Here is a 26,359-nt window from a genome sequence, read left to right on the forward strand (position 1 = left end):
GGTAACGAGCCTCTACCTCTTCTGGTCTCTTGGTGGTAAATTCCTCCCTCCTGTTTCTCTCTTTCTCTAGTAACAATCACCTGGTCATGACTTGGATAGTGCGAGCCTATCTGTGAGTGAGCATAGTCTGTCATCGTCAGACTGTCATCATGAAATCAGCCTCCCCTTTCTCTTTTATGTACCTCATTCCTCCAGCCTGCCATCTTTCTGGTGGTTGCCATGGTAACCATACCCTCTGAAAGTCTCCAGGCAAAGGCTCTACAGTTAACAACCATCATGTGAAAGTGTCTGCCGGATATGTGGCCACACATCTCCATTTTAAACTCAGCCCCAGGCGGGTACCACAAATTAGAGAGAACAAGGCTTTCCATCAAAATAGCCTGCACTGAGTAAAGGAGATCTTAGGAACCGAGGACTAGGAACGGGAGTCCTCCCAAACAATATACGTAGCTACATGGTTTAGCCTAGATCTGAGAGAGTGGCCATTTAGCCTAAGGAGATTGAAGTGAAGAAAAATATAATGGCAGTCATTCTGGGTAGGCCAGTGATATACTCTGGATTTCTGGGTGTGTTGGGGACTCTGTTAGCTTTTCTCCTAGGCTCCGCCCAACAGTTACCCAGCAACGACAAGGTATGAGTCTGGCTCACTTATAAAAGACTGTTCAGGCTTTCTCTCTCTCTCTCTCTCTCTCTCTCTCTCTCTCTCTCTCTCTCTCTCTCTCTCCTTCCCTCCCTCCCTCTCTCTCTCTCTCTCTCTGGCCTCTTTCTCTGTCCCCCCACCCCTGCCCCTCCACACGTTCCCAGCCTGCCTCTTCCCTTCTTTTTCCTCCCTCTTTCTGTCCTTCTCTGTCCCTTTTATTTCTTTGCCTCCGCTCCCTTCTCACACCCCCCAAATAAACTTCATTTTATGCTAGACCCATCATATGGATGGTACCGAGGTAGGTGTGTGCCTAATCGGGCCCATGCTGAGGCACCCCTCCCCCTGCATCATGCTACCACCCACATTACAAAACATATCAAACTACTCTCACACGAGAAGTCCTGGCTTTACCTGGGAGCTAGACAGAACTAATGTCAGAGAAAATGCGCTTATGCCCCGCCCCCATCCCAAGTGCTGACTGAACCCAGAGCCTCATGCTTACTAAGCAACCGCTCTACCACTAAACCTGCATCCTCAGACCCCTTAAACTGCCCAACTAGATAGAGGTTAGCAGAAGGGGTATTTAAGTATCTTTACTACACGTTATTGAAAGATTCTCTGCCTTTAGGCGTTTGCTCTTGCTTATTTAGGCAGGCAGATGGGATTGTACAATTATAATAACACAAACTGTTCAACAAATGGTGGCTGTTATGTGCCAGTGCATTGGAAGCAAGCACTTTCCAGACATTATTTCACTTTCTCCTTATGGCAACTCTCAGAAGAATTGAAAGATAAAATCGCTGAGGCTAAGAGGTGAAGGATGGGTCTGAGGTATGCTCGGTGCCGTAGTGTATATTCAGCCCCCAGGGGGCCCTGGGTTCAATCTTCAGAAAGAGAGAAAAAAAAATGATGTTAATGGAATTAATTCTGATACGAATTAATCAGCTCTTAGCTGATAAGCCTGAGAGCTGGAATTTGAATCTAGGTTCTTCTGGTTCCACAACCATTCTTTCTTAATTTTAAATTCAGTGTGTGTGTGTGTGTGTGTGTGTGTGTGTGTGTGTGTGTGTGTGTGTGTGTGTGAACTTCTGTTGTCATTGCCGTGTGGGTGCGTGTGCGCATGCGTACACAGAGGTCAGGTCAGCATCTGCTCTCTTCTTCCACCATGCGGATCCTGGAGATTGAACTCAGGTCATGAGATCTGGCAGCGGGCAATTTTACCTGCTAAGCCATCTCTCTGGACCCCTAAAGCCATTTCTTAAAGTGGTGTGTGGAATCTTAAGTTTTGGCCTTCTTTGATTCTGATTTTTCTTTCCCTCACTTGTATCTGCTTTATCCGTTTTTTTTTTTTTTTTCTCCCACTCCTTCTTCTAGTTTTTGGGTTGTTTGTTCACTTGCTTGTTGTTCTGCTTTTAGCCTATCTCTTGACTGCTTTATGCCAATGGAGAGTTTTGTTCTGCTTTCTAATTGTGTCTAAATGACCGTGGAATTAAAACATTAGAGCCGTGCCCTTGACTGAGAATTGGATAGACCTGATTTTGAAGAATGCCACTCTCTGAGCTTACTAGAGCCAACGCTAAACAGGCAAGTCGTTTTTCTGTCCATTTAATCATTATTGGGTCCCTGTGCCAGGGAAAGGAGATAAACTATTGACCTAGTCAGAATGTGCGCCTCTTGTCTTTGTGAAACTAGCAACCTGTGGTAGAACTCAGACAATAAACCAGACGCCAGTTATACAGTTTTATCTTTGAATTAATGCTATGAGGAAAAAGAATTGGGTGCTTGGACGCAATGTAACAGAAATATTTTAGATGGGCTGCCATCTCTCCTTTGAGAAAGCAAGTCATTGGGCTAATCTCAGCTAGTCGAAGGCACTTACGTCACGGTCCTCCCAAGCTTGGTACCTTTGTCCCGCAGCTTCCTCCTCCTCTGCACCTCCCCTCCCAACCCCCGTTCGAGCCGGAGATCCGCGCCGGCGCACTGACTGTTGCCATGGGGACAGCTGCTTCGGCGCATGCTCAGATGCCTTCAAGATGGCGGCTGCGGCTGCAGCACGAGCGGTTCCTGTGAGCTCTGGATTCCGAGGCCTGCCACGAACACTGCCACTTGTAGTGATTCTCGGGGCTACTGGCACTGGCAAGTCCACTCTGGCTCTTCAATTAGGCCAGCGGCTCGGCGGCGAGATCGTCAGCGCCGACTCCATGCAGGTAAGGCAGCGTGCTTGACCCCGAGGCCTGGGAACCCTGGAGGTCGCGTGCGGGCCCTGGACTCGTGGACACCTTTTAGTGGGTGAACCCCGAGGCATATGGGGATCCAGATGAAAGAAACCCACACCTGCGAGGTACCCATCCAGTAGCAGACAATGTCCATGTGTCCTGTGATCACTTGAGTAACTTCTCAGGCCATTACTCTTTCGTAGATAGTACCAACAGTTTCATTTATGGATAAAAATGTTGGGGGTTGGGGAGATGAAGCGACCTTGTGCGTGGGCACATTGCAGATAAATGGAGGAGAGATATTGGAATGTATATGGTTGACATCCGGTGAATTTCAATAAATGTAAATTATTCCAAAAATTGGCCATAATTTTAATTCTAGCCCAGTGAGACCAAGTTAAGTCAGATGCCACCTGTGAGTGTCTTCTTGGGCACTAGAGCAGTCAGAGGCAGCCATTGACCGCGTGACTTCAGATCAGCAGTACCCTGTATTTGAAAATTTTATTTGTAAAGTGGAAGAAGTGTCATTTGCCTCACAGTCACAAGGCAGAAGTGTTTAGTAAGTGAGACATTGGAGTGTGACAGTGGAGAGCATGGAGGCGGCTCAGAAGCTCAGTCATTGTGGTAAATATTGGCTGAAGCTGAGGGGTTTTTGTTTTTGTTTGTTCATTTGTTATATTTTTGTTTTTTAATCCTTTTGTCCTCCTTGAGGTAGGACTCTCAGAAGTGACATAGGAGCATTCGTGCTAGACAGTAGGTGACATTTTTGAGCGAATGTGAGAAGGGTCACAACAGCTGTTAGGCATGTTCAAAGGTGCTGAACCTTAAACTAAGGGGCAGTTAACCTGAAAGGTTAGTTCTTTACCCGACTTTACCTCGTAAGGCTCCTGACATGGTTTCTACCCTCGTAATTTATTTTTCCATGGTAAGACCATCAGCGTATACTAAAAGGTAAGATGCCGCAACAAATGGGTGTGTGCGGCCTGCTTTGTGCCAGCTGAGGGGGTAGAGTTTAACTTGAATCTCAGCCTGATTTTTTTTTCCCCCAACTTATGCTACTTGAACAAAGATACCTTTGTTTCTCTGGTAAACTAGGATGACTACCTCAACCTTGTGATCATTAAATAAAATGTGATACGTCAAGCACTTAGTACAACTTATGACAAGTGTTAAAAAAATATGGTGACAGTGAAAACTATGGTGGCTGTGTGTGTGTGTGTGTAGGGGGGGTGTCTGTGCATGCGCACGTGCGCTCAGATAAGACTACTCCTATTGGGGAATGCTAGTCTGGCTAAACTTGATGTACGGCAGAGCTAATAAGTGAACAGAGCTATTTATAGAGCTTGTGCAGGTGGGCAGGTTCAGAAGAGACTACAAGGGCTGGATTTCATGATATTAAATGCTATAGCATTCTTGAGAAGGGAGAAGTCAGTGAAGGTCATGGAAAGTCTCTAAAGACATACTGAGGCTGGGGAGACCCTGACACTGACCTCAATGGCCTCTCCACTCACACACACACACACACACACACACACACACAAACTGAAAAAACAAACAGGTCAATATGAATTTTAAAAGAGAAGAGCCTGAAGCTGGGCAAGGTGGCATACGCTGTGATCCTCGATCCTTTTGGAGGCCGAGGCCAGAGAACTGCCATGTCCTGGAGGTCAACCTGGTATACATAGGAAGTTCCAGGTCAGCCAGGACTACACAGGGAGACCTGGTCTCAGAAAACCAAAGTGAAACAAGGTGGAGTGTTAAAAAGTAAGAACGGAAAGGCATGCAGTAGGAAGGAACACGAAGACAGACTTAGAATGGTGAAGAATGTGTGTGGGACAGTCAGGAGACTTCAATAGGGAAGTCTCAGAGAGTCTTCTGGATCAGGAACTGAATTCAGGATAAGAGCAGTGTGCTAGGAACGTGGATTTGTAAGCAGTGTGCATAATGGTTGGGAGAAGCAAATGATGTAATTCCAGTGTGGTGTAATTATAGCCACTTGCCCTGAGACTTTGGAGGCCGCTTGCCCAGGGCTTTCATAAGGCGTTGCTGTACTAACAGTGTCCATTCCAGTCCTTGTGTTCTATAATTCTGGGCTGGTGAGGCTTAGTGAAGATGTTCTGGTTGTGGCAGAAAGAAGAAGCTAAGTGTGGTGCAGGATTCAGAGTTGGGGGCCTGGAAGAATGGCCAAACTCCAAGTCAGGAAGATCTTGCTGGGCATCCAAGGGGAAGTGTGTTGGTAGATATCTGAGGAGTGCTGAACATGTGATCATTTTGGATTGGTCCTCCTGCTCTTGCTTAAACTCAGCTTGCTTCACATCCTTGCTCAGACCTTTCTCAGATATCATTCCTCATAGAGCAAACCTGGTCCCTGTCAAACTCACATTTGAAGTAATCTTGTTTGTTTTGTTTTGTTTTGTTATTTTCTTGAGATAGGATCCTACTCTATAGCCCAGACAGGCTTCAGATTTGTAGCAGTCCACCTGCCTCAGCCTCTGGAGTGCTGGGATTATAGGTATGAGTCATTATGCTGGCAAATCATTTTAGCCTACGTGACTTTTTAAGTAATTAAACTGGTTCAGGTAACTAGGGTTGGGTGTTCTCTATAGTGGGTACTGTAATCTCAGGAATGGGTTTTCCTCATAGCTATGTGTAAGGTAAATTAGTGTTCCTTGTCATAGAGGAGGACACTAGGACACTCTAACTTGTATAGTGCTGACAGTGTGGTAAAGCTTTCATGTTTTACAGAAGATTTCATTAAATTTGCTACCTTTTGTTTTTTTCTCTTGGTGCTAAGGATCAAACTGAGGGCATGCTAGGACAGTTATGCAACCATTTAGCCATACTTGTAGTCTCAAAGAGCACATCTTGTGTTTGTGTGCTTGTGTACGTGCAGGTGCCTGTGGACGTGTGGACATGTTGGGTAGAGGCCAGAGGATAACCTTGGGTGTCATTGCTTAGGTGCTGCTCGCCATTTTGTCTGGTTTTGAGAGTCAGAATCTGTTTTGAGAAGGACAGACTCTGGTCCTTCCAGCACTGACCTCCCACATTCACGCCTACTGGGTCCAATTAGCACTGCCTGCATGAGGATGGATGGGCAGCTTAGCAGTGGCCACAACCCAGCACCCATCAGTTGCTGACCTCACCTCACCATATTCCCCTCCCTCCCTCCCTCCCTTCCTTCTTTTATGTGTGTGAGTGTTTTGCCTGCATGTATATCTGCACACCACAAGTATGCAGTGACTGTAGAAGCCAGAAGAGGGAATCAGACCGGTTACAGATGGTTGTGAGTCACCATGTGGGTGCTGGGAATTGAACTTGGATCCTCTGAAAGAACAGCCAGTGCTCTTAGCTACTGGACCCTGCCATGTCTCTTCTAACTGTCCTTCTGCCCCACCCCCAGCCCAGCCTTGTGGGGGTTGATACAGATGTCTTGTTCAGAGCTGGGCAGTTAACAGTCTATTATTGTCAGCTCTTTGACCAGTTACTCATGAGTCCCCGCATTGACTGGTGCCCACTGCAGAAGCAAGCGTCTCTGACCAAGCTTGAGACTGCGTTAGTTTATGAAGTGGATTGGCTGGCCCAGCTGCGGAGCTGAAAAATAAAGTTCTCAGAACCCTCTGGCTCTAGCAGGCTCTGGTACTGCACAGAGGAGGGACAAGTGGCAGCTGTTGGTTTCTGCAGCCTCGGTGTTTTCTGGGATCTAGCCTGTGGGGAAGGGGAGGCTCTAAGTCCTCTTCTGTAGTTCTCTCAGACCCCTGCACTCCCACCATGGCTTCTTCTGGTTCTTGGGTGCATGCATTCACATACAGAATTGTACATTTGTGACTAGAATTTGAGAATTAAATTCCTTTTATCCTTGATAATTATTAATATATGAAAAACAGAAGATTTTTGAGCATTCTGAACTGCTTTTAATTCTAGATCATGTATAACATATTGGATGTGTATAACATTTCCTCTTGCTCCCAATTGGAGATCTTTGATCTTTGATTTTTTTTTAAACTTTTGAGTGCAAATATGCAATAAAATGTCCATGTCCTGTTGCCTGAATGCAGAGGTATATCCAGTTCTTCATGTCTGTCTTTGCTCACCATTGTGCTCTCTTACAGCTAGAGCTCAGTTTTTACCCAGTGGGAGGAGGAGAAGCTTTGTTTTTTGAAACAGAGTCCTGTGTAGCCCAGGCTATGTAGCCCAGGCTGGCCCTCAACTCACAGTCTTGCCTGCTTCAGCTTCTCAAATGGAGGTACTACTTTTGAAAGAAAGATTTATTTTGATTTTATGCATGTATGTATGTGCATCACGCGCATGCGGTGCCTTGCAGAGGCCAGAAGAGGGAATTGGATCCCCTGGAACTGCTGCTCTCAAACTCAGTATATAGCTAAACTCCAGATTCCTCATCTCCCTGCCTTCTCCTCCTAAACACTGGGGTTGTGGGTATGTGCTGCCACACCTAGCTTTATGCCCCTTATTTTATTTTATTTTTATTTTTACTTTTTCAAGACAGGGTTTCTCTGTGTATTCCTGGATGTCCTGGAACTCCCTCTGTAGACCAGGCTGGACTGAAACTCAGACCCATCTGTCTCTGCCTCCCAAGTGCTAGGAGTAAACGTGTGCGCCACCACCACCTAGCAGCTTTATACTCTTTTTTAAAAACTAAAATTATTACGGTTTTAGGTGTTTTGGTTGCATTTTTTTTCTTTCTTTTTTTTTTTTTTTGGAGCTGGGAACCGAACCCAGGGCCTTGTGCTTGCTAGGCAAGCGCTCTACCACTGAGCTAAATCCCCAACCCCTTTTCTTTTCTTTTCTTTCTTTTTCTTTCTTTTTTTTTTTGGTTGTTAATTGTGTAGTTTGTTTTTTGAGACAGGGTTTCTCTATAGACCAGGCTGGCCTCGGACATACGTAAATCGCCTGCCTCTCAGTCCTGAGTGCTGGGACTAGCCTGCATGTATGTTTGTGCACCACTTACAGTCTACTGTTTGTGGAATCAGAAAAGGGCATCGGGTCCCTTAGGACTGGAGTAGCAGTTGGTTATGAGCCACTAGCTGGTAGGCTCTGGGAATCGGGCCTGGTCCTCTGGAACAGCAGCCAGTGCTCTTCACCACTGAGCCATTGCTTCAGCTACTTCTCGTTATTTAAATTGTGTGCATGAATGTTTGATGTGTAGGGATGTCCATGGAAGCAAGAAAGGGCTTCAGATTCCCCAGAGCTGTAGTGAAAGGTAGGTGTGAGCTGCCACTTGGGTGCTGAGGACTGAACCCTCATCTCTGCTAGAGTAGCAGTAAGAGTAACTGATGTGCCCTCTTGAGTCTTTTGTAATACACCTTCTAAATCTTCACACTGAGTTGCATAAAGCAGATACTGCTTAACGGTCAGGAAATACGCCGACGGTCTGTAGATCTGTTATTGAGCACAGTTCTCTGTATGTCTCATGATTTCCTCTTTAGATGATGCAAGAGCTGTAGGATTCAGTCACAGAGAGTGGTTCTTAACCCATATTCCACTCATCCCTCATGGGAATATGCTACATTTTGATCAGGATCTAAAATGTATCTTTTAAGATTCAAAAGATGAAGCCTGGTTGGCAGTGTGCAACTAACAACAACACTTAGGCAGTAGAGGCAGAAGGACGAGAAGTTCACGCCATTCCCAGCTATATAGTGAGTTTGAGGCCAGGGCTACATGAGATCCTTTCTCAGAGAACAAAACAACAGGGCCCTTGAAATGGTTCAGTAGGAACAGTGCCCGACGCTAAGCTTGAGGACCTGAGTTTGATCCCTGGTGCCAGCATGGTGGTAGGAGGGACCTGACTTCTGAAAGTTGTCCTTTGACCTTCATACACATTCTGTGGCATACGTGAACTCCCCTCCCCCATAAGTATAGTTTAAAAAGTCACCAGAAATGAGATTCACAGTGTCAAGGTGTGTCAGATGGAGTTTTGAGCAGACTAGTGGCACTGGATGTGTTATTAGAGGCTGAAACTTGGTATAGCTAAGAAATAGAATTTAGCATCAGGTTGGATGTTTATTGAGACAAAAGAGGAACTCAGTCTTGTGGGGAGCCCAGTCTGCTGGAAACTTCCTTGTTAACAGCCACAGATGAAAGACAGATGAGAGGAGAATGGTAATTAGAAGGTCTTTTCAAGTTTCCAAAATGAGTGGTAATTTATTTTTATTGGTTTATATTTTGAGATGGAGTCTGGTTATATTATCGAGACTAATTTTAAATTCATGGGCACAAGAGATCCTCTCCCTCAGCCTCCCAAGTAGCTAGACTCTATGACTATTATTTTTACATTTTAATATTTCATTTAGAGGTGCTTCTTGGATGTTTATATTTAGAAATGTGCCAATAACTCAACAAAATTGTAAAATTTGTTTCACATGAGCACAGATTAGATGGGGGAGGGGGTGCATGACTCTGTAGACTCAAACTCACAGAGATACTCCTGCTTCTGTCTCCTGAGGGCTGGAATTAATAGCATGTGCCCTCCACTTAATTATTAATGTAGTAAGGATTTGTTTGTTTTGAGGTAGGGTTTATTTATATAACAGCCCTGGCTATCCTAGAACTTGCTCTGTAGATCGGGTTGGCTTGAAAATCACAGATCCTCTTGCTTCTGCCTCCCCATTGCTGGGATTAAAAGTATGTGCCGCCACCACCCTGCTTGCTTGCTTGCTTGCTTGCTTGCTTGCTTGCTTGCTTGCTTGCTTGCTTGCTTGCTTGCTTGCTTTAATGTGCAAGTGTTTTGTCTGCTTATGTCAGTGCACCTTGTGCATGCAGTGCCTGTAGAGGTCAGAAGAGGGGCATTGGATCCCCTAGAACTGGAGTTGCAGACAGTTGTGAGCCACCTTGTGGGTGCTGGGAATCAAACTCAAGTTCTGTGTAAGAGCAGCAAATGTTTTTAACAACCACCCCAGATCCCTCTATATTTTAAATAGTTTTCACTGAACCTGTAGCTTGCTGGTATTTGCTAGATGGACTAACCAGTGAGCCTACCTATCTCTGTTCCATCCAGTGCTGGGGTTTCGATGTGTTCTGTTCCATTGGCCTTTACATGCATGTCAGGGATCTGAATCTAGGTCCTCATGATTGCACAGCAAGCACTTATACTCACTAATCTATTTCCCCTTGTAAAACACTGTCTTAGGTCAACCTTCCTTCCATCCTCTCTCCTTCCATAGGTTCTCATAATCCAAACTGTCTTCATTCCCTTAATCTTTCTTCCTTCAACTCCCAGTGTCTGAAGTGTGAGATCACTGAGCTACTAAATCTAACTAGACATTTCCTTCCTTCCCTCCTTCCTTCCTTCCTTCCTTCCTTCCTTCCTTCCTTCCTTCCTTCCTTCCTTCCTTCCTTGATGGTGGTAAGGATTGAGCTTGGCCAGTACACACAAGGCAAGAGCTCTGTCTGAGCTGGAACCTTAACCCTTTGTTTTCAGTTGTCTTGCGTGTTGTACTTTCTGCACTGCTGTTCTTTGTCCTAACTTCACCATAGGGTCTATCTAGGTAATTTTTTGTCAATTTGACATAAGCTAGAATCATTTGGGGTGAACCTCCATTCATAAAAATAATCCTACCAGGTTAGCCTGAGGTGCATTTTCTTGATTGATGAGAGAGGGCCCAACTCACTGTGGGCAGTGCTGTCTGAGGGCTTAGGTCTTAGTGGTATAAGAAAGCAGGTTGAGCAAGCAACGGGGAGCAAGCTAATAAGCAGCATTCCTCCATGGTCTGCATCAATCCCTGCCTCTAAGTTCCTGTCTTCTCTCAGTGATGGAGTTTGACATGAAATTTATAAGATGCAATAAACCCTTTCCTCTCCAAGTTATTTTTAGTCATGGTGCTTTATCATAGCAGTAGAGACCCTAACTAGGACAGAGCGATTCCATGGCAACCTTGACAAGGCACTAACTTTTCTAGGAAATACTTTTTTGATAAGCATTGAATAAGTGTTTTAGTGACGAGGCTCATGCCTGTAATCCTTGCACTTGAGCTGAGGTGGGGGATTCCCATGAATATGAGGCTATCCCAGCAGAAAAAAGGAAGGGGGAGGGAGTGAGTGCTACGTTTAAGCACTGAGGTGAGATAGCATACACAGGTCTGAAGTGGTGATTTCATCTTGCAAGCCTCATAAACAGTGGCTTGAGCATCTAGCACCCTAAGGTCCTGCTTTGCTTCTAGTTTAGGCATATGATTTATGAGGTGGGGCATTAGAGCAACTCTTTGAGGGCTTTCTGTCCTAGAGATTACTTCTGGGTTCTCATGCATTTCTGTGTGGCTCTGACAGAAGCGACTCCTTGTACTGATAGTATGGTTTTTCTAAACTCCAACTGTTTCTCAATGTATAGAAACAAATATTCTTATTCAGCAGTGAGAGTCAGAATTCAGGGTGAGGCCAGTTGTAACACAATCCCTGCTTTCCAGGATGGAAAAACTGAGGTACAGAAAGATTAAAGAGCTGCCTAGAGATCATACTGCAAGACATCTGCACACCTGGAAATTGGATCTGGATCTTCAAACTCATTTGCAGAGTCTGATCCAGTGCGGGAAGACGATACTGAAGGTCTTCCTTTCAGCCTGGGTTGTCATCCTGGCATGCAAATCCAAGGCAGAGTGCACCACCTTCAGTGACTGTGAAACACAAAGGCGGTTGCTGAACACGTATACTGCTTGCCTGAGACTAGAGACTGCCAAGTGTAGGCTAAGAAGAGAGAAAGCGTTCTGTCTGGGTTTGTAGAGAGGAAATATCTCTGATGCCTTAATTCTCCGAGTCCTGGGGAGAGGCAATATCAGACATAGGAGCACAGTTCTTGCTGTGTTTTCTCAAAGCTATAGGAGAGGAGCAAACGGCTTTTGGCAGACTGACTAGTCAGCAGGCTCTGTGTCAGCTAATAGATGTGGAACTCTGTGTTCTTTTCGTCTGCTTTTGGGACATAATTTAGGAACAGTGTTTTGTACTAAAGGTCTGCCTGTCTGATAGTGCTCAAGGGAGATCCGGGAGGCACAGGGGAAGGATATGAAAGGAGAGGGGAGGCCGCCTCATAGAGGCTTCATAGGACTCAGATAAAAGGCACAAGGCGTGTTAGCCAGGAGAGAAACAGGCCTGTCCAGAGGCTCTTTATCACAGCTGGCAGACACAGTCTCTAAAATGACTGAACGTGACAAGAGGCCAAGAAGGAAATGTCAGATGTTTTTGACTCATGTAGTGTGTGGTTGTCTGTGCGCGCGTGTGTGTGTATGTGTGTGTGTGTGTGTGTGTGTGTGTGTGTGTGTGATGGTTTCTAGCTCACTTGGTTTCCTTCCATGTTAAATATAGTTTTACTTTGTGTAGGTTCTGCATATATGGTCCCTTTTTGCTGTTGCAAGGAGACCCCTCCATGTTAGAAAGCAGAAGTGACTACTAGCTAAATAGGAAGCCACAGGCTAGCACAGGGGAGGCTGGAGATTCAGGCTGTGAGCTGAGGTACTCCCTGATGCTTCAGTGACAGTTAAGTGTCAGAGATGGCTCACCACAGTCTCTGATTCCAGTTCCAGAGGCCTCAATGCCCTCTTCCTGCACCAGTACACATGTGCACATACATAAATGCACACAAAACACTTACAACATAGAATAAAAAACTCAAAAAATTATTTTTCAAAAAGAAAATACTGCAATGAAGGCCTTTGCATTGTCAGCTCTCTCCTTAAAAGCGCATATCCTTTTATACTTTCAGGAATGGCTGGTGACCATCTGGCACAAAAAGATTCTTGAGGGACAGTCGTAGGAGGTGAAACTAAAAACACAGACCCTAGGAACACATTGTGGCAGCCCTTAAAAGCCACACCATGAAGGTTTGGGGTTTCATCAGGGAAGTGAGACTGACTCTGGCAGCTGAGTGGAGAGCGGGTCAGAGGCGTGGCCCGCCTGGGTTCTGCAGCACTTGCCTGCATGGCAGAAACAGTTAAACATTTCTTTTTTCTTAGAGTTTTTTAAGAGTACAATGATTTTGATTTCCTGATAGACTGGTCATCTGTTTGTAGGTTTCCTTATGTAGTATACTTGCATTGTATTAAAGGACAAAGGCCAAATGGTCCTCAGACTTTGTCCAGCTTATCTCCACTAGTCTGGAAATAATGAAGGTAATGATCTCATTGTCAGATGCCAAGACTCTTCTAAAGCATTTCTTGGTAAGGTGTTTCAGATGCCTTTTAGAGCTGTTTCTCAGAAAAAAACTGTGATTTTGTTCTTTAAGCCTTCAATGAGAACAATATTCCTGAGATTTCCAGTTTTGCCATCAGCTTTAGCCTTGCCCATAGAAACTGTTGAGCATTCCCATCACACCACCAAGTTGGTCTCTTAGGCTTCTTGTCTTTCTATGGCACCATCTTAACCAGAGCTGTGGAAAGAGCTTTCTTTCTAGAATTTTAATTTGTATTTATTTTGTGTATGTGTATCTGTATTTTGTGTTTACAAACATGCCCCAGTGCACATATGGGGAGGTCCATGGAGGACTTGGAGTTGGTTTTCTGCAGGTTCCAGGGCTTGAACTCAGATCATCAGGCTCTGTGGTAACCACTCTCACCCACTGTTTTGTTGGTTTTGTAAGATAGAGCCTAACTCTGTCACCCAGGATAGCCTCAAATGCACAGTGCTCTTGCTTCAGTCTCCAGAGTACTGGGATTTCAGGCACGTGCTACCATTCCCAATACCACTGTCCTGTTCTTAGCATCTTTCTGCAAGCCCCCCTGCCGACATCCATCCATTCAGGAAGTAAGGCTGTAATTCCTCTCCCATTCAATGAGGGACAGTTGTGGCTACTCATTTTTAAGGAGTTTGAATAAGATGCTGTCGTTACTGAAGTGGAAGGGCAAAGCAGTGTGGAAAGAGAATAACAAAACAAATGCAGTCTTTCCTGAGCAGAGCTCACACCATCAGTAATAACTCGTGTGGATTATTCCTGATGAAATGCTGTGAGAACGGATGGTATCACCACTTTAGTTCTCAGAAACCAAAACTCAAATGGAAGGATGTTCAAGAAAAGAACTGACCAGTGCCCTTCACAAGAGTCAAGGAAGTGACGATAAAGAAACACTGAAGACTGTCTGCCTCAAGGAGACCAAGGACAGACACATATCATTAAATACAATGTGGTATTCTAAACCGGATCCTGAACCAGAGGAGTGACATTAGTGGACAAAGTCCACATCCACAGATCAGGACCTGGCTCATGCCTCTGACACTTTACAAGTTCTCAGCGTATCATAGTGATGTAAGATATAGGACAAGCTGGATGAAACAAAACAGACACACTCTGTAGTCTCCTCTGACCACACACAGATGTACATACATGTCACACACACTCATGATAATAAAAAATATGTAAAAAACCAAAACCAAGCCAACCAGCAAACATGCAATAACGAAAACCCCAAATAAACAAAAAGCTGAAAGCAACAGTTTGGCTCAGGATGCAGCATTAGCAGGTAGAATGCTTGCCTAGGATGAGCACGAAGCTCTGGGTTCCATTCCCAGGACCACAGTAAACCAGATGTTATAGGCGTATGCCTGTAACCCCTCCCCTCTAGAAGTGGAGATAGAAGAATAGGAGTTCCAGGTCAGTCTTGACTACATACTGAGTTTGAGACTAGCCTGGGCTACTTGAGACCCTATTTTAGAAAGTGAGGAAGTTGGTAGGGGGAACAAATCACCTCATTGTTTATATTTATTTCAGTGTAACTTATCATGTGAAAAGTAGTCTCAGTGATTACTTCTTTGAGATCCAGAATTGTCAGCTGCAGTGCTGTATGCAGCTGTATTTCTAGTCACAAGTTAGTAATAAGCCCCCTTTGCTCACACCTGAAAGTGTGTGTGAGAGGGCAAGCATGCTTGCAAGTGCATATGCTGGTCAGAACTGTCATCCTCCTGCCTAAGCTTCCCCAAACACTATTAGAGGTGTGCGCCACCACATTCAATTCCCAGTCCCCATCCTGTTTTAGTTATGACCGACATAATTGATGGATTCACTGTGGCAGTCTAGGTTCCTGGGTTTCCTAGATAGTTGTGGGGTGTGTGTGTGTGTGTGTGTGTGTGTGTGTGTGTGTGTGTGTGCGTGCGCGCGCGCGCGCGCGTGTGCGCGTGTGTGTGCGTGCGTTCTGATGACAGCCTCCTATCCTTCCATCATGTGAGATTGAACTTAGGTCAGATTTGGCTACAAACACCTTACCACCTGGCCATCTTCCTGATCCAAGTGTATTGTTTGTTGTGTACAGTTCTGTGTCTGCTGTGCTCTCTTTTTTGTTGTTTGTTTGTGGTTCCAGGGATTCACCCTGGGTTCATATTTGCCTGGAATGCGCTTTTCCACTGAGCTGCATCCCCAGACCTAAGGGGAATTCTATTGGGTTGTTTATTAAAATTGAGGTTATTTAAATTCCACATAAAAATAACTCTTTTAAAGCGAGCAATTCTGTGGTATAACTCAATGTTACGTGAACCAATACTTTTACCTGGTTATAAAACGTTCTCACCCTAGAAAAAAAGTCCCATTCCCTATTAAGCAGTTTCCCCAGCAGCCAGGAGCTTCCAGTCAGCTTTCTCTTCTCCTGTTTATGTTAAGCCATGCACAAGTGTGCACATGAGTTTGAGTACCTTTTTAAATTACACCGCACTCCCAGTTTTGGGGTATATACCTACATTGCTAGGTCATATGGTAATTATGTGTTTACCTGTGAGGAACTTTCTGGCTTTTCCACATGACCACACCATTTCACATTCCCACCAGTAGTGTAAAGAGATACCAGTCTCTCCATATCGTCTCTAACACTTGTTGTTTTTCTTTTAAAACTGTTATTTAAAGCTGAGTGTATTGATACAGACCTTTAATTCCAGCACTTGGGGAGGCAGAGGCAGATCACTTGAGTTTGATGCCAGCTTGGTCTACATAGTGACTTACAGGACAGTCACATAGTGAGACCCTGGCTCCAAAAAAAAAATTTTTTTTTAAAGCACACTATGTCCAAACAGATGGCTCAGTGAGTGGTCAGAAGCCTGACCACTTGAGTTTGATCCCAGGGACACATGTGATGGAAGGAGAATACTGACTTCGGAAATTGTCTTCTGATCTCTACCCAGGTAAAGTTTAATTTTTAAAATGCAGTTCTTCAGTTTTGATTTCTAGATCTCTAGTGACTATTGATGGTTTTGTTGTCCTTTCCCCCAGTGATGGGGGTGGAACCCATGCTAGCTGAGTGCTCTAGTGCTGAACTATAAACTCCAGTGTGCGGGAGCTCACGGTCTCATACATGTCAGGCAAGTTCTGTATCCCACTGAGAGGTAGGTAGCCCTTCATTGTATTTGTTTGATCTTCATAGGTAGCCTAGGCTAGCTTTGAACTGAATAGCTCAGACTGGTCTCAAAGTTGTAGGTATCCTCCTGTTTCATCCTTGCTATTGCCAAACTCAGAAGCCTGACCCTCCCCAGGCAGCCTTGGCTGCTTATTTTTTAAATGGTTATATGTCTTTTTGTTGGTGAATTACAAGTGTTACATTCTGATACATCACTACTATGTTTGAAACTTTTTTCTTTCTTTTCTTCTTCTTTTTTTAGTTCCATAAACAAATTGCCTGCCTGCCTTCTTCCTCCTCCTCCTCCTTTTTCTAATGGGACCAGTTACCTTTTCAAGAGTAATTGGCCTTTCCTGTTTTTCTGCTTTTGAATTCTCTGTTCTTTCTGTTAGTTAGGTGTTTGTTTGTTTGTTTGTTTGTTTGTTTGTTTTGAGCCTTGCTTCTCTGTATAATAACCCTGGCTGCCCTGAAGCTTGCTCTGTAGACCAGGCTGGCCTCAGCTCACAAAGCTCTGCCCGCCTGGGCCCCCCAAGTGCTGGGATTAAAGGTGTGTGCCACTATGCCCTGATGAATTTCCTATTCTTACTGTGCTCACCTCTATATAATGGTTTTCATTTGTATATTTACTGATTTGTAAAACCTTTCTGGGTCTTATGCTTGGTGTTCTGGTGGTGGTGGTGCTGGTGGTGTGTGTGTGTGTCAGTGTGTTGTGGTTCTGGCTTTCGAGGTAGTGTCTCATGCAACTCAAGCAGGCCTCAAAGTGACTGTAGCTACATCTTGAACTTCTTATCGTCCCTGACTATAGCTTCGTCTTGAACTTCTTATCATCCCACTTTGATTCCCCAAAGCTGGAACCCATAGAGATATTCCCATATACCTAGTTGGTATTGGCTTGTGCATTAGAGTTTTAGTTAGTTACATGCTCCCATTCCCCACCCCTTCCTCTTTTATATTTTGGTCTTACAAACTTATAATTTACATATTATTGTAGTTTAATATTCTTTTTTTTCTTTTTTTCTTTATTAACTTGAGTATTTCTTATTTACATTTCGATTGTTATTCCCTTTCCCGGTTTCCGGGCAAACATCCCCCTAACCCCTCCCCCTCCCCTTCTATATGGGTGTTCCCTTCCCCATCCTCCCCCCATTACCGCCCTCCCCCCAACAGTCACGTTCACTGGGGGTTCAGTCTTAGCAGGACCAAGGGCTTTCCCTTCCACTGGTGCTCTTACTAGGCTATTCATTGCTACCTATGAGGTTGGAGCCCAGGGTCAGTCCATGTATAGTCTTTGGGTAGTGGCTTAGTCCCTGGAAGCTCTGGTTGCTTGGCATTGTTGTTCATATGGGGTCTCGAGCCCCTTCAAGCTCTTTCAGTCCTTTCTCTGATTCCTTCAACGGGAGTCCCATTCTCAGTTCAGTGCTTTGCTGCTGGCATTCGCCTATGTATTTGCTGTATTCTTGCTGTGTCTCTCAGGAGAGATCTACATCCGGTTCCTGTCGGCCTGCACTTCTTTGCTTCATCCATCTTGTCTAATTGGGTGGCTGTATATGTATGGGCCACATGTGTTGCCTCCCTATTCCCTGCCAAGGGTATTCTTGTTCCCCTTTTAAAGAAGGAGTGAAGCATTCGCATTTTGATCATCCGTCTTGAGTTTCATGTGTTCTGTGCATCTAGGGTAATTCAAGCATTTGGGCTAATAGCCACTTATCAATGAGTGCATACCATGTGTGTTTTTCTGTGATTGGGTTACCTCACACAGGGTGATATTTTCCAGTTCCCTCCATTTGCCTATGAATTTCATACAGTCATTGTTTTTGATAGCTGAGTAATATTCCATTGTGTAGATGTACCACATTTTCTGTATCCATTCCTCTGTTGAAGGGCATCTGGGTTCTTTCCAGCTTCTGGCTATTATAAATAAGGCTGCTATGAACAGAGTGGAGCACGTGTCTTTTTTATATGTTGGGGCATCTTTTAGGTATATGCCCAAGAGAGGTATAGCTGGGTCCTCAGGTAGTTCAATGTCCCAATTTTCTGAGGAACCTCCAGACTGATTTCCAGAATGGTTGTACCAGTCTGCAATCCCACAAACAATGGAGGAGTCTTCCTCTGTTTAATATTCTTTTAAAAAGAATTTACAGCTATTGTATACTGATGTTTAGATCCTTCTGAATTAGCGGATTTACAGGGCTCACTCACATCTGTAATCCCAGCATTTGGAGGCTTCCACAGGAGGATCCATTTGGACCAGGCTGTATTAGTGATCTTCAAAAAAAAAAAAAGGCTAGGGCTCCCCTACCCTACCGATTTTCCTTCCCATCCTTGTTGGTCAGTGTTCTATTGGTATGAAGAGACACCATGACCAAGGCAACTCTTACACAGGAAAGCATTTAATTGGGGCTGGCTTTTAGTTCAGAAGTTTAGTTCATTATCAGCAAGGCAGGAAACATGATGGCATGCCAGGCAGGCATGATGCTGGAGAAGGTGCTGATAGTTCTACATCTTGATCAATAGGCAGTGAGAGAAAGAGAAAGAGACAGACAGGTACTGGGGGCCTGGCTTTAGCATCTGAAACCTCAAAGCCCATCCCCAGTGATACACTTCCTTTAACAAGGCCACATCTAATCTCTGTTGAACATCTACACTCCCTAATGACCAAACATTAAAATATATGAGCCTACAGAGCCATTCTTATTCAAACCACCACAAGGTTCTCTGAACATTCTTGTAGGCAGTTGCAGGTGACCGTGAGGACTTCTTTATCAACTCTCTTGCCTTCCTTTCCCTCTTTCTCCCCCCCCCTTTCTTTGCATGTATATGTGTTTGCAGTATGTATATTGTTAATATGTGTGTTAAGTTTGGAGGCCCGAAGTTGATGTTGGGTCTTTTCATCCCTTTTACTTCTTGAGCCAGGGTCCTCTGCTGAGCCTGGAGCTTGCCCATTCTGGCTCCTCTAGGTAGCTAGCTTGCTCAGAGTCCCATCTTTAAAATATTTTATTTTTTATTTATCATATATGAGTACACTGTAGCTGTCTTCAGACACACCAGAAGAGGGCATCAGATCTCATTACAGATGGTTGTGAGCCACCATGTGGTTGCTGGGATTTGAACTCAGGACCTCTGGAAGAGCAGTCAGTGCTCTTAACCTCTGAGCCACCTCTCCAGTCCTCAGAGTCCCATCTTTGCTGCACACTTCTGCACTGCCTTTATGTGAGTTCTGGAAATTGAAACTCTGTTCCTCTTGCTTGTATGCTTTATTTATAGAGCCATTTCCCCGATCTTCCTGTCTCCTTGTTTATATCTTACCACTTGAATGTGGTTCTGAACCTGTGCTGTACATTAGGGGCACAAAGGTCATTGGAAGGTGTCAAAAGCACTGCTCTGGGTTACAGCAATTAGCAAGTGTGTGAGTAACTGTTGACAGCAAACTTCCAAAGCAGTATCTTTAATGTACAGTTTGTTGTTACTCCGAGGTCTTCCTCTTACCTGGTAGACATGTTTGTGTACTTGGAAAGCTGAACTTGGCTTTCAGCCCTGCTACTCTATAACTGGATTCTTTGGGTTTCATCTTCCCCTTTGGCTATGTTAGAATAGGAACATGTGCTGGGCTTAGAGCAGCAGCTGTCAATATTTTGTTGATAGCCATTAGTAAATATTTTAGGCTTTAAAGTTCCTACATTGTCTCAGTGTTTAAAGCCCCCTTTTTCCCCCCAATATTTATTTATTTATTATGTATACATCATACAGCTTTCTGCCTGCATGTATGCCTGCAGGCCAGAAGAGGGCACCAGACCTGATTATAGGTGGTTGTGAGCCACCATGTGGTTGCTGGGAATTGAACTCAGGACCTCTGGAAGAGCAGACAGTGCTCTTAACCTCTGAGCCATCTCTCCAGCTCTAAAGCCCTTTCTGTTGTTGGAGGTATTAGGGTCAGATAGAGCCTGAGCCATGGTATCCCTCACCGTTGGGTTTAGACACCTGCCATTCATTCATTCATTCATTCATTCCATCCATTCATTCATAGAGTCTTACTATATAGCCTAGCGTACTCTATATAAATCAGGCTGGCCTTGAACTCAGAGATCGGCCTGCCTCTAGCTCCCGAGTAAGTGCTCTGTCAAAGGTGTATACTACCACCCATCTTTAATAAGCCAGCTAGGCAGGCAAGCAAGGTGGACAGTGTGGAAAGCAGGTGTGTTCACTGTTGCCACACTGGTAAGAAGAACAGGTAAAGAAAGGGTCCAGTAACATCTCACTCCAACCCTGTTCATCTTTGTGGTTTTGACCTAACGTTTAGGTTTAAGTAGTGTGTAAGGTCAACATCCTGGTCATGGTGTGGAGTTGCAGCACTGTCTCAGCTCCAGTCTCTCATGCTGGGTGGTCTGACAAGAACTCTGTGAAGTGTCTTCCTTAGTTCCTTATCTAATGTCACTAGGGTTCAACACTTTCCTTTTCCCAGCATGAGATTTCTGGGGAAATTCCAGTTCCTCAGAGATCAGTATAGACTCTGGGCCAGTAGGAAGGGCACAGCAGTCTTTTAGAATAGCTTCATTCCTCAGGCTGTCGAATCGCCATCAAGCCTGAAGGCCTGAGTTTTGATCCCCCAGACAACCACGTGGTAGAAGGAGAAAACCCAACTTCCGAAGTCACCCTCTGACCGCCAACCCTCCGAGGCCAGCTACACTTTTGCTCGGGTACACTGTGGTTCTTTCCTTTCAAACACTTGCCAGGGGGCTCACCTCCAGGAGCCAAGGAAAATCATGTTTAATCACCAGTAATTAAATATATTAAATATAATGTCAGTCAATTAATGTAGTACTTACTGTCTGCTGGCACTGTTCTAAACACTTTACATATATTAACTCATCAGAATACTCAATGAAGAATGTAGATGCCTTCATTATCTTCACTTTACAGATGAGGAAACTTAAGGCAAAAGTAAAAATTAGCTCTTTAACCTGTCAAATGAAGGCTCCAGCTGGGTAAGGAAGCCAAAACTTAAAGTCTGCCCCTTTTCACTGTGTACAGAACTGCCGTCCCAGACACAGACACTCACTCCCAAGTTATGCGGCTCCTCAGATACCACGTAAACCATCAGATAGGACAGCAGGCCTGGCCTGGGCATCTTCATCTGCACACAGATCACTCAGAGATTTACTTTTAATTATGTGTACTTATGTCCATGTGAGTACATGCACTGGCATGTGAACACAGGCACCCTTGAAGGCCAGAAAGAGGGTATTGGGTCCCCTGGAGCTGGACTTGAGAGGGTGTTGTGAGCCACTACTGTAGATGCTGGGACTGAATTCAGGTCCCCTGCTAGAGCAGTGCTGGCTGTTAACTGCTGCACAGTCCTTTAGCTGAATTTCTGCTAAATAAAGCTAAGAGGCCCGATTGCCATGATTCTGTAGCACACTCATTCTTTCTAACCAAGAGTAGTTGTAAATGCCAAAAGTTAACCTCTTAAGAAAGTGACGTCAGCTGAGGGTCAGCACTTCCTCTGTTGAGCATCTGCTTAGTTAATTTGGTGAAAGGAAGTAGGTCTCTAGGTGGAACTGTTGGCCTAAATCTGTAACCCAGCAGTGGTGAGCCCCATGCATAGCCAAGATGGAGGAGGTCATGGTCCACATCGGGTGCACCGGTCAGTCAAGGCTACACAGTAAGACAAACCGGGCAGCAGTGCCACCCACACTCCTTTAATCCCAGCACTCAGGAGGCAGAGGCAGGTGGATCTCTGTGAGTTGAGGGCCAGCCTGTTTTACAGAGTGAGTTCCAGGGCAGCTAAGGCTACACACACAGAAACCGTCTTGACAAACCTAAATAGATAAAATCAAACAGTTTCTTTCTGGTACCAATTATTCTTTAAAGGAATTTTCTTCCTTTCATCTGCATATGTCCACCCTTCCCTTCCCATCCCCCAGAGCTCACACTGTCACCAGGCTTGGTGGCAAATATCCTTTCCCTCTGAGCTATCTCACTGGCCTGGTGAGATTTTTTTTTTTTTTGGTTCTTTTTTTCAGAGCTGGGGACCGAACCCAGGGCCTTGCGCTTCCTAGGCAAGCGTTCTACCACTGAGCTAAATCCCCAACCCCGAGATATTTTTTAAAATTAGTATGAATTGGGTGTAATGGTAATTTACACAACTTTACTCTCAGCACTTATGGGGCAGAGACAAATGGATCTCTGAACATTTGAGACCAGCCTGGTCTACATAGACTAGTTCAGGCTAGCCAGGGCTACATAGTCAGAGTCAGAGACCCTGCCTCAAAAAATAGATAAGTAAATAAGTAAATAAAAACGGTCATGGATGAAAGTTGAGGTAGATAGGGAATATGAGGGGAAACAGGGACTAGGAATCCTAGTTTTCGGTTTATTACCTGGGTGGTTCACTCAGACACAGGAGAGGGTGACAGGCTCAGTTTACGGCATGTCTGGTTTCAGGGGCCTGTTTGGGTGATGATGGTGATAGAGGAAGGAGGCATAGCCCTAGCTAGTTGACTGACTAAGCTTTATTGGCACTCTAAAGAATGGCCCTAGTCGCTGTGCTTTTGTTTATGTGAATCATCTCACTGTGACAAGAATTCTGAGGGTAGGTGTAAGATCACCCTTACTTGTAAGTGGAGAGTCTGAGGCACGGTAGGGTTAACTTGTCTAAGCTCATGTCTAGTGAGTGGCAGAGCTGGAGCCTTGGTCAGGCAGTCAGAGCCCTGTACTGTTAATGCCTTTGTTGTACTCTGGACAGTTTTCACTGAGAGGGAAATGTTCAGATCCATCCACAGGTCTGGTGCCACAAGGTAGACACAGACTGCAGATGTGGGCTTGGGAATTGTCAGCACAAATAAGTGTAGACACCAGGGTATCCACAGAGGTTGCTGAAATGGCAGGCACATGCCTAAAGTCAGGCATCTGTCAACAGTATTCATGTGGTAGGCATGGCTAAGAGATGAGTGGCTTGCCTGAGACAGAGGAAGGGCTAGTGAGATGAGGAAATGGTGCTACTGGAGTGTCAGAGGAGAGCAGTTCCCACGCTGGAGTGCTCAGCAGTAGCGTATTAGACTTTCTGGAACTGGTTCTGAAAGTTGAGTGAGCGGTGTTGTATTTGGCAGGTAGGTGACCTCAGTAAGTGACATCCACATAGTACTGGACAGTGGGGGCAACAATCACAAAAGACAGGTGGTGGCTGCATCGGTCTGTAAAACCCAGGCTGTGGTCTTTTAGCTAAGTCTAATCTGAGGAGGGAAGAATGGTTGAAGGACTTCAGGATCTGATGTGGAGTGGGAAGGAAGTGAGGTCTAAAGGGTCAGTAACTTGGAAGAAAAGAACCAAGTGAGGGAGCCGCACTCACCCTGTGTTTCTGCTCCTTGCAGCTGGATCCTCATGGCTACAGAGCGGGCTCTCTTTGCTGTAAGCCATCTCTCCTGCCCTAAACATTTTATTTTTAAAATGCCCTACTCTCTAGCCCAAGCTATCTTAGACTTCACTGTGCAGTCAGGCTAGTCTTGATCTCACAACATTCCTCCTGTCATAGCCTCCCTCCACCCCAGCCCCCCTCCCCCTTTTAAATTAAGATTTGACTTCAATGAGACTAGGAACCCTTTTTTTGTAGGGAGCGTTAGACAAGAGTTGGGTAAGCATTGAACCACTGATTACATCCTCAATCTTGCTTTTCTGTTTCTTCTTTTCCTTCCTTCCTTGCTACCTCTGTCCCTCTTAGGTTGTCCAGGCTGGTCTTGAACATGTAGTCCTTCTGCTCAGCTTCCCAGGAGTCATTGAGATCAGAGCAGGAACTTTTCTTAATCTTCTTTGCGTCCTTCATGTCTGACATGTAATGGGCTTATTACTGAATGTATGTTGTGACAAGTCAGTTATGATAGCTAATTGACCGACTTAAACCTCTAATTAAGTGTTTAAAAAATTCTTCAGGGGTTGGGGATTTAGCTCAGTGGTAGAGCGCTTGCCTAGGAAGCGCAAGGCCCTGGGTTCGATCCCCAGCTCCGAAAAAAAGAACCAAAAAAAAAAAAAAATTCTTCAGAGCCTTGAATTAGTGCGAACCACGTATGTTTGCATGCAGCACGGCTGTGTAGGTCTGAGGATGGCCTGCGGGGTCTTTTTCCTTCACCACAGTAGTCCCAGTGATTGAGCTCAGGCCATCAGGCAGCAAGCACCTTCACCTGCTGAATCATCTTTCCTCCCTAAACTGTAAAATTTAAGAACATTCCAGACGTCACAAAGAAACCGAGTTATCACATTCTTTTTCTTTTTTAAATAGGGTCTCTAACCCAGGCAGGCTTTGAATTCCTTATGTGGTGGTCTAGGATGACTCTGAACTTCTGTTCTCCTGTCTTAGAGTGCTGTGATAGCAGGCCTGCACCACCATACTCCGCTTATGTAGTGCTGGGGAGTTGACTCATGACCTCATTCATGGTAGGCCAGCGCTCTATCAGCTGGTCTCCCTCATAGTCAGTTCTGTGTGCTCCCATCCCAGGCTCCCAGGGGAGCAGGGAAGTGGAGCAGAGAGGCTTGCTGTCTTTGAAAGATTTCTTTTTAGTTCTCAGTTTCCAGACTGACTGTTGTATTAGCACAGTGAAACTAACTGAAGCTGCGCACGAGGGTGTATGCAAAGCATTTAGCCACAAGTCTGATTTGACCTGGTGAAAAAAAGTGTCCTAGACATAAATAAATAATAAAGTTCTAAGCATGACTAGAGTTTCTGAGATATGAATATGCTAAACCTGGGCCAAAATAGCATTTTACAAAATAATTTGTTTCTGGGTTTTGTTATTTTATTTTCGTTCCTCTTTTTCTGTCTGTGGCACTAAGGACTGAACCCAGGATGTGCTAGACAAGTGCTTGCTCCCCACTGAGCTGAGCCTTCAGCTCCCTGATTGTGTGTGTGTCATGTATGTGCCAAGTGCCCAAGGAAGTGAAAAGAATGCATTGGATCCCCTGGAACTGGGTCCACAGTTGGTTGTGAGCTGCCCCATGGCTCCTGAGAACCAAATCCAGGTCCTCTGCAAGAGCAGCAAGTGCTCTAACTGCTGAGCCATCTCTCCAGCCCTGGCTCTACCTTTTGGGTTTTTTCATGGTCTTTGTCTATCGGGTTTTATTTGTAGAGGCTGATGATCAAAGCTACAAAAACATGGTTTTGCAAGTATAACAGGCCCAGAGAGAAGGATTCATGGGAACAAGTACTTTTTTTTTAGACCATGAAGGAGCCCTTTGGTAGAGGACAGATGAGGCAGGAGATGTCTGGACGCAAGTCTAGAGAGACAGCAGCCAGCAGAGGTGTAGCTGAAAGAACCAGGCTTGGGCAAGTTGGGCTTACCCTTACCTCGCCCTCTGTAGGTCTCAGGCCCTGAATTGAATGCAAGCCTCACAAATACAGGAAACTTAGGTTGCTAGTCCCCGGAGCAGGGAATGGAAGGACTGTTATACCTCAGAGATCAGCCATTGGCAGGCCGCAGAATGTCAGACCACAGCTGCCCTTGCACCTGTCTTGGTCTAGTGTTGCCTGTAGGTTGTCTGTCAGCCTGCACAGCGTGAGGTCGTAAGTAAAGTCCGAGAACCACAGCGTGTCCTGCATGGTCTTCTCTTTGATACAGGGATACCAAGGAAAGTAGATCGGAGTATGGACCACCCAGCTTTATGGTCTTGGAGGCAATGGCCCAAGAGCCTGTTGCAAGTCTCTGGTAGCCATTCAGTTTCTCTGTGGGGGTCATAAAGTGAAGGTATAGGACAGCAGCTGCTGCCTCATCCTGACTTGCAAGGTCAGGTCAGAGGCCATGGGACCTTTTGTTGTTTGCTGTTTCTTTCCTTGCCCTCTTCCCCTCCTTATATCATTTAATTTTTGAGACAGGGTCTCATGATGTAATTTTGGCTGGCCTGGGACTCCTGCATAGACCAGGCTGGCCTGAGTTCACAGAGGTCTGCTTACCACTACTGGGTTTGAAGGCATATGCCACCACACTTGGCTCATTTTTGTGTTTTGAGGCAGGGTCTTTCTATGTAGCCAAGGCTGACCTAAACTTGTGATCATATTCTTCTACTTCTTAAGTGCTAGGATTACAGGTGTGCATGAAATGCCTGGCCTAAGATATCTCTCACTACTTACTACGAGAACTTTTCCCATGGAGATTTTATGTGAAATTCCAGCTTTTGTTATCAGTATTTTCTTCCACTTGGCACAT

General features: G+C 45.1%; 1 protein-coding gene across 7 annotated transcripts in view; it reads left to right on the top strand.

Moving 5' to 3' along the window:
• Positions 1-666: 666 nt before the first annotated feature.
• Trit1 (tRNA isopentenyltransferase 1) overlaps positions 667-26,359 on the top strand; it is a 45,423-nt gene continuing 19,730 nt past the window's right edge. For 5 of the 7 annotated variants that reach the window (XR_005504486.2, XR_010066422.1, XM_039110307.2 and 2 more), the window contains exons 1-2: positions 667-938; positions 2,057-2,847. Coding sequence is in view for 5 of the 7 variants with exons in the window: in XM_039110307.2 (XP_038966235.1) it covers positions 2,674-2,847 (174 nt within the window). In the remaining 2 variants the exon portion in view is untranslated. Of the gene's footprint in view, positions 939-1,950; positions 2,848-26,359 lie in introns of those variants that run through there. The other 2 variants (XM_063287985.1, NM_001108676.1) reach the window with 2 other exon arrangements.

This window comes from Rattus norvegicus, chromosome 5 (genome assembly GCF_036323735.1).
Source record: "Rattus norvegicus strain BN/NHsdMcwi chromosome 5, GRCr8, whole genome shotgun sequence".
Lineage (NCBI taxonomy): Eukaryota > Metazoa > Chordata > Mammalia > Rodentia > Muridae > Rattus > Rattus norvegicus.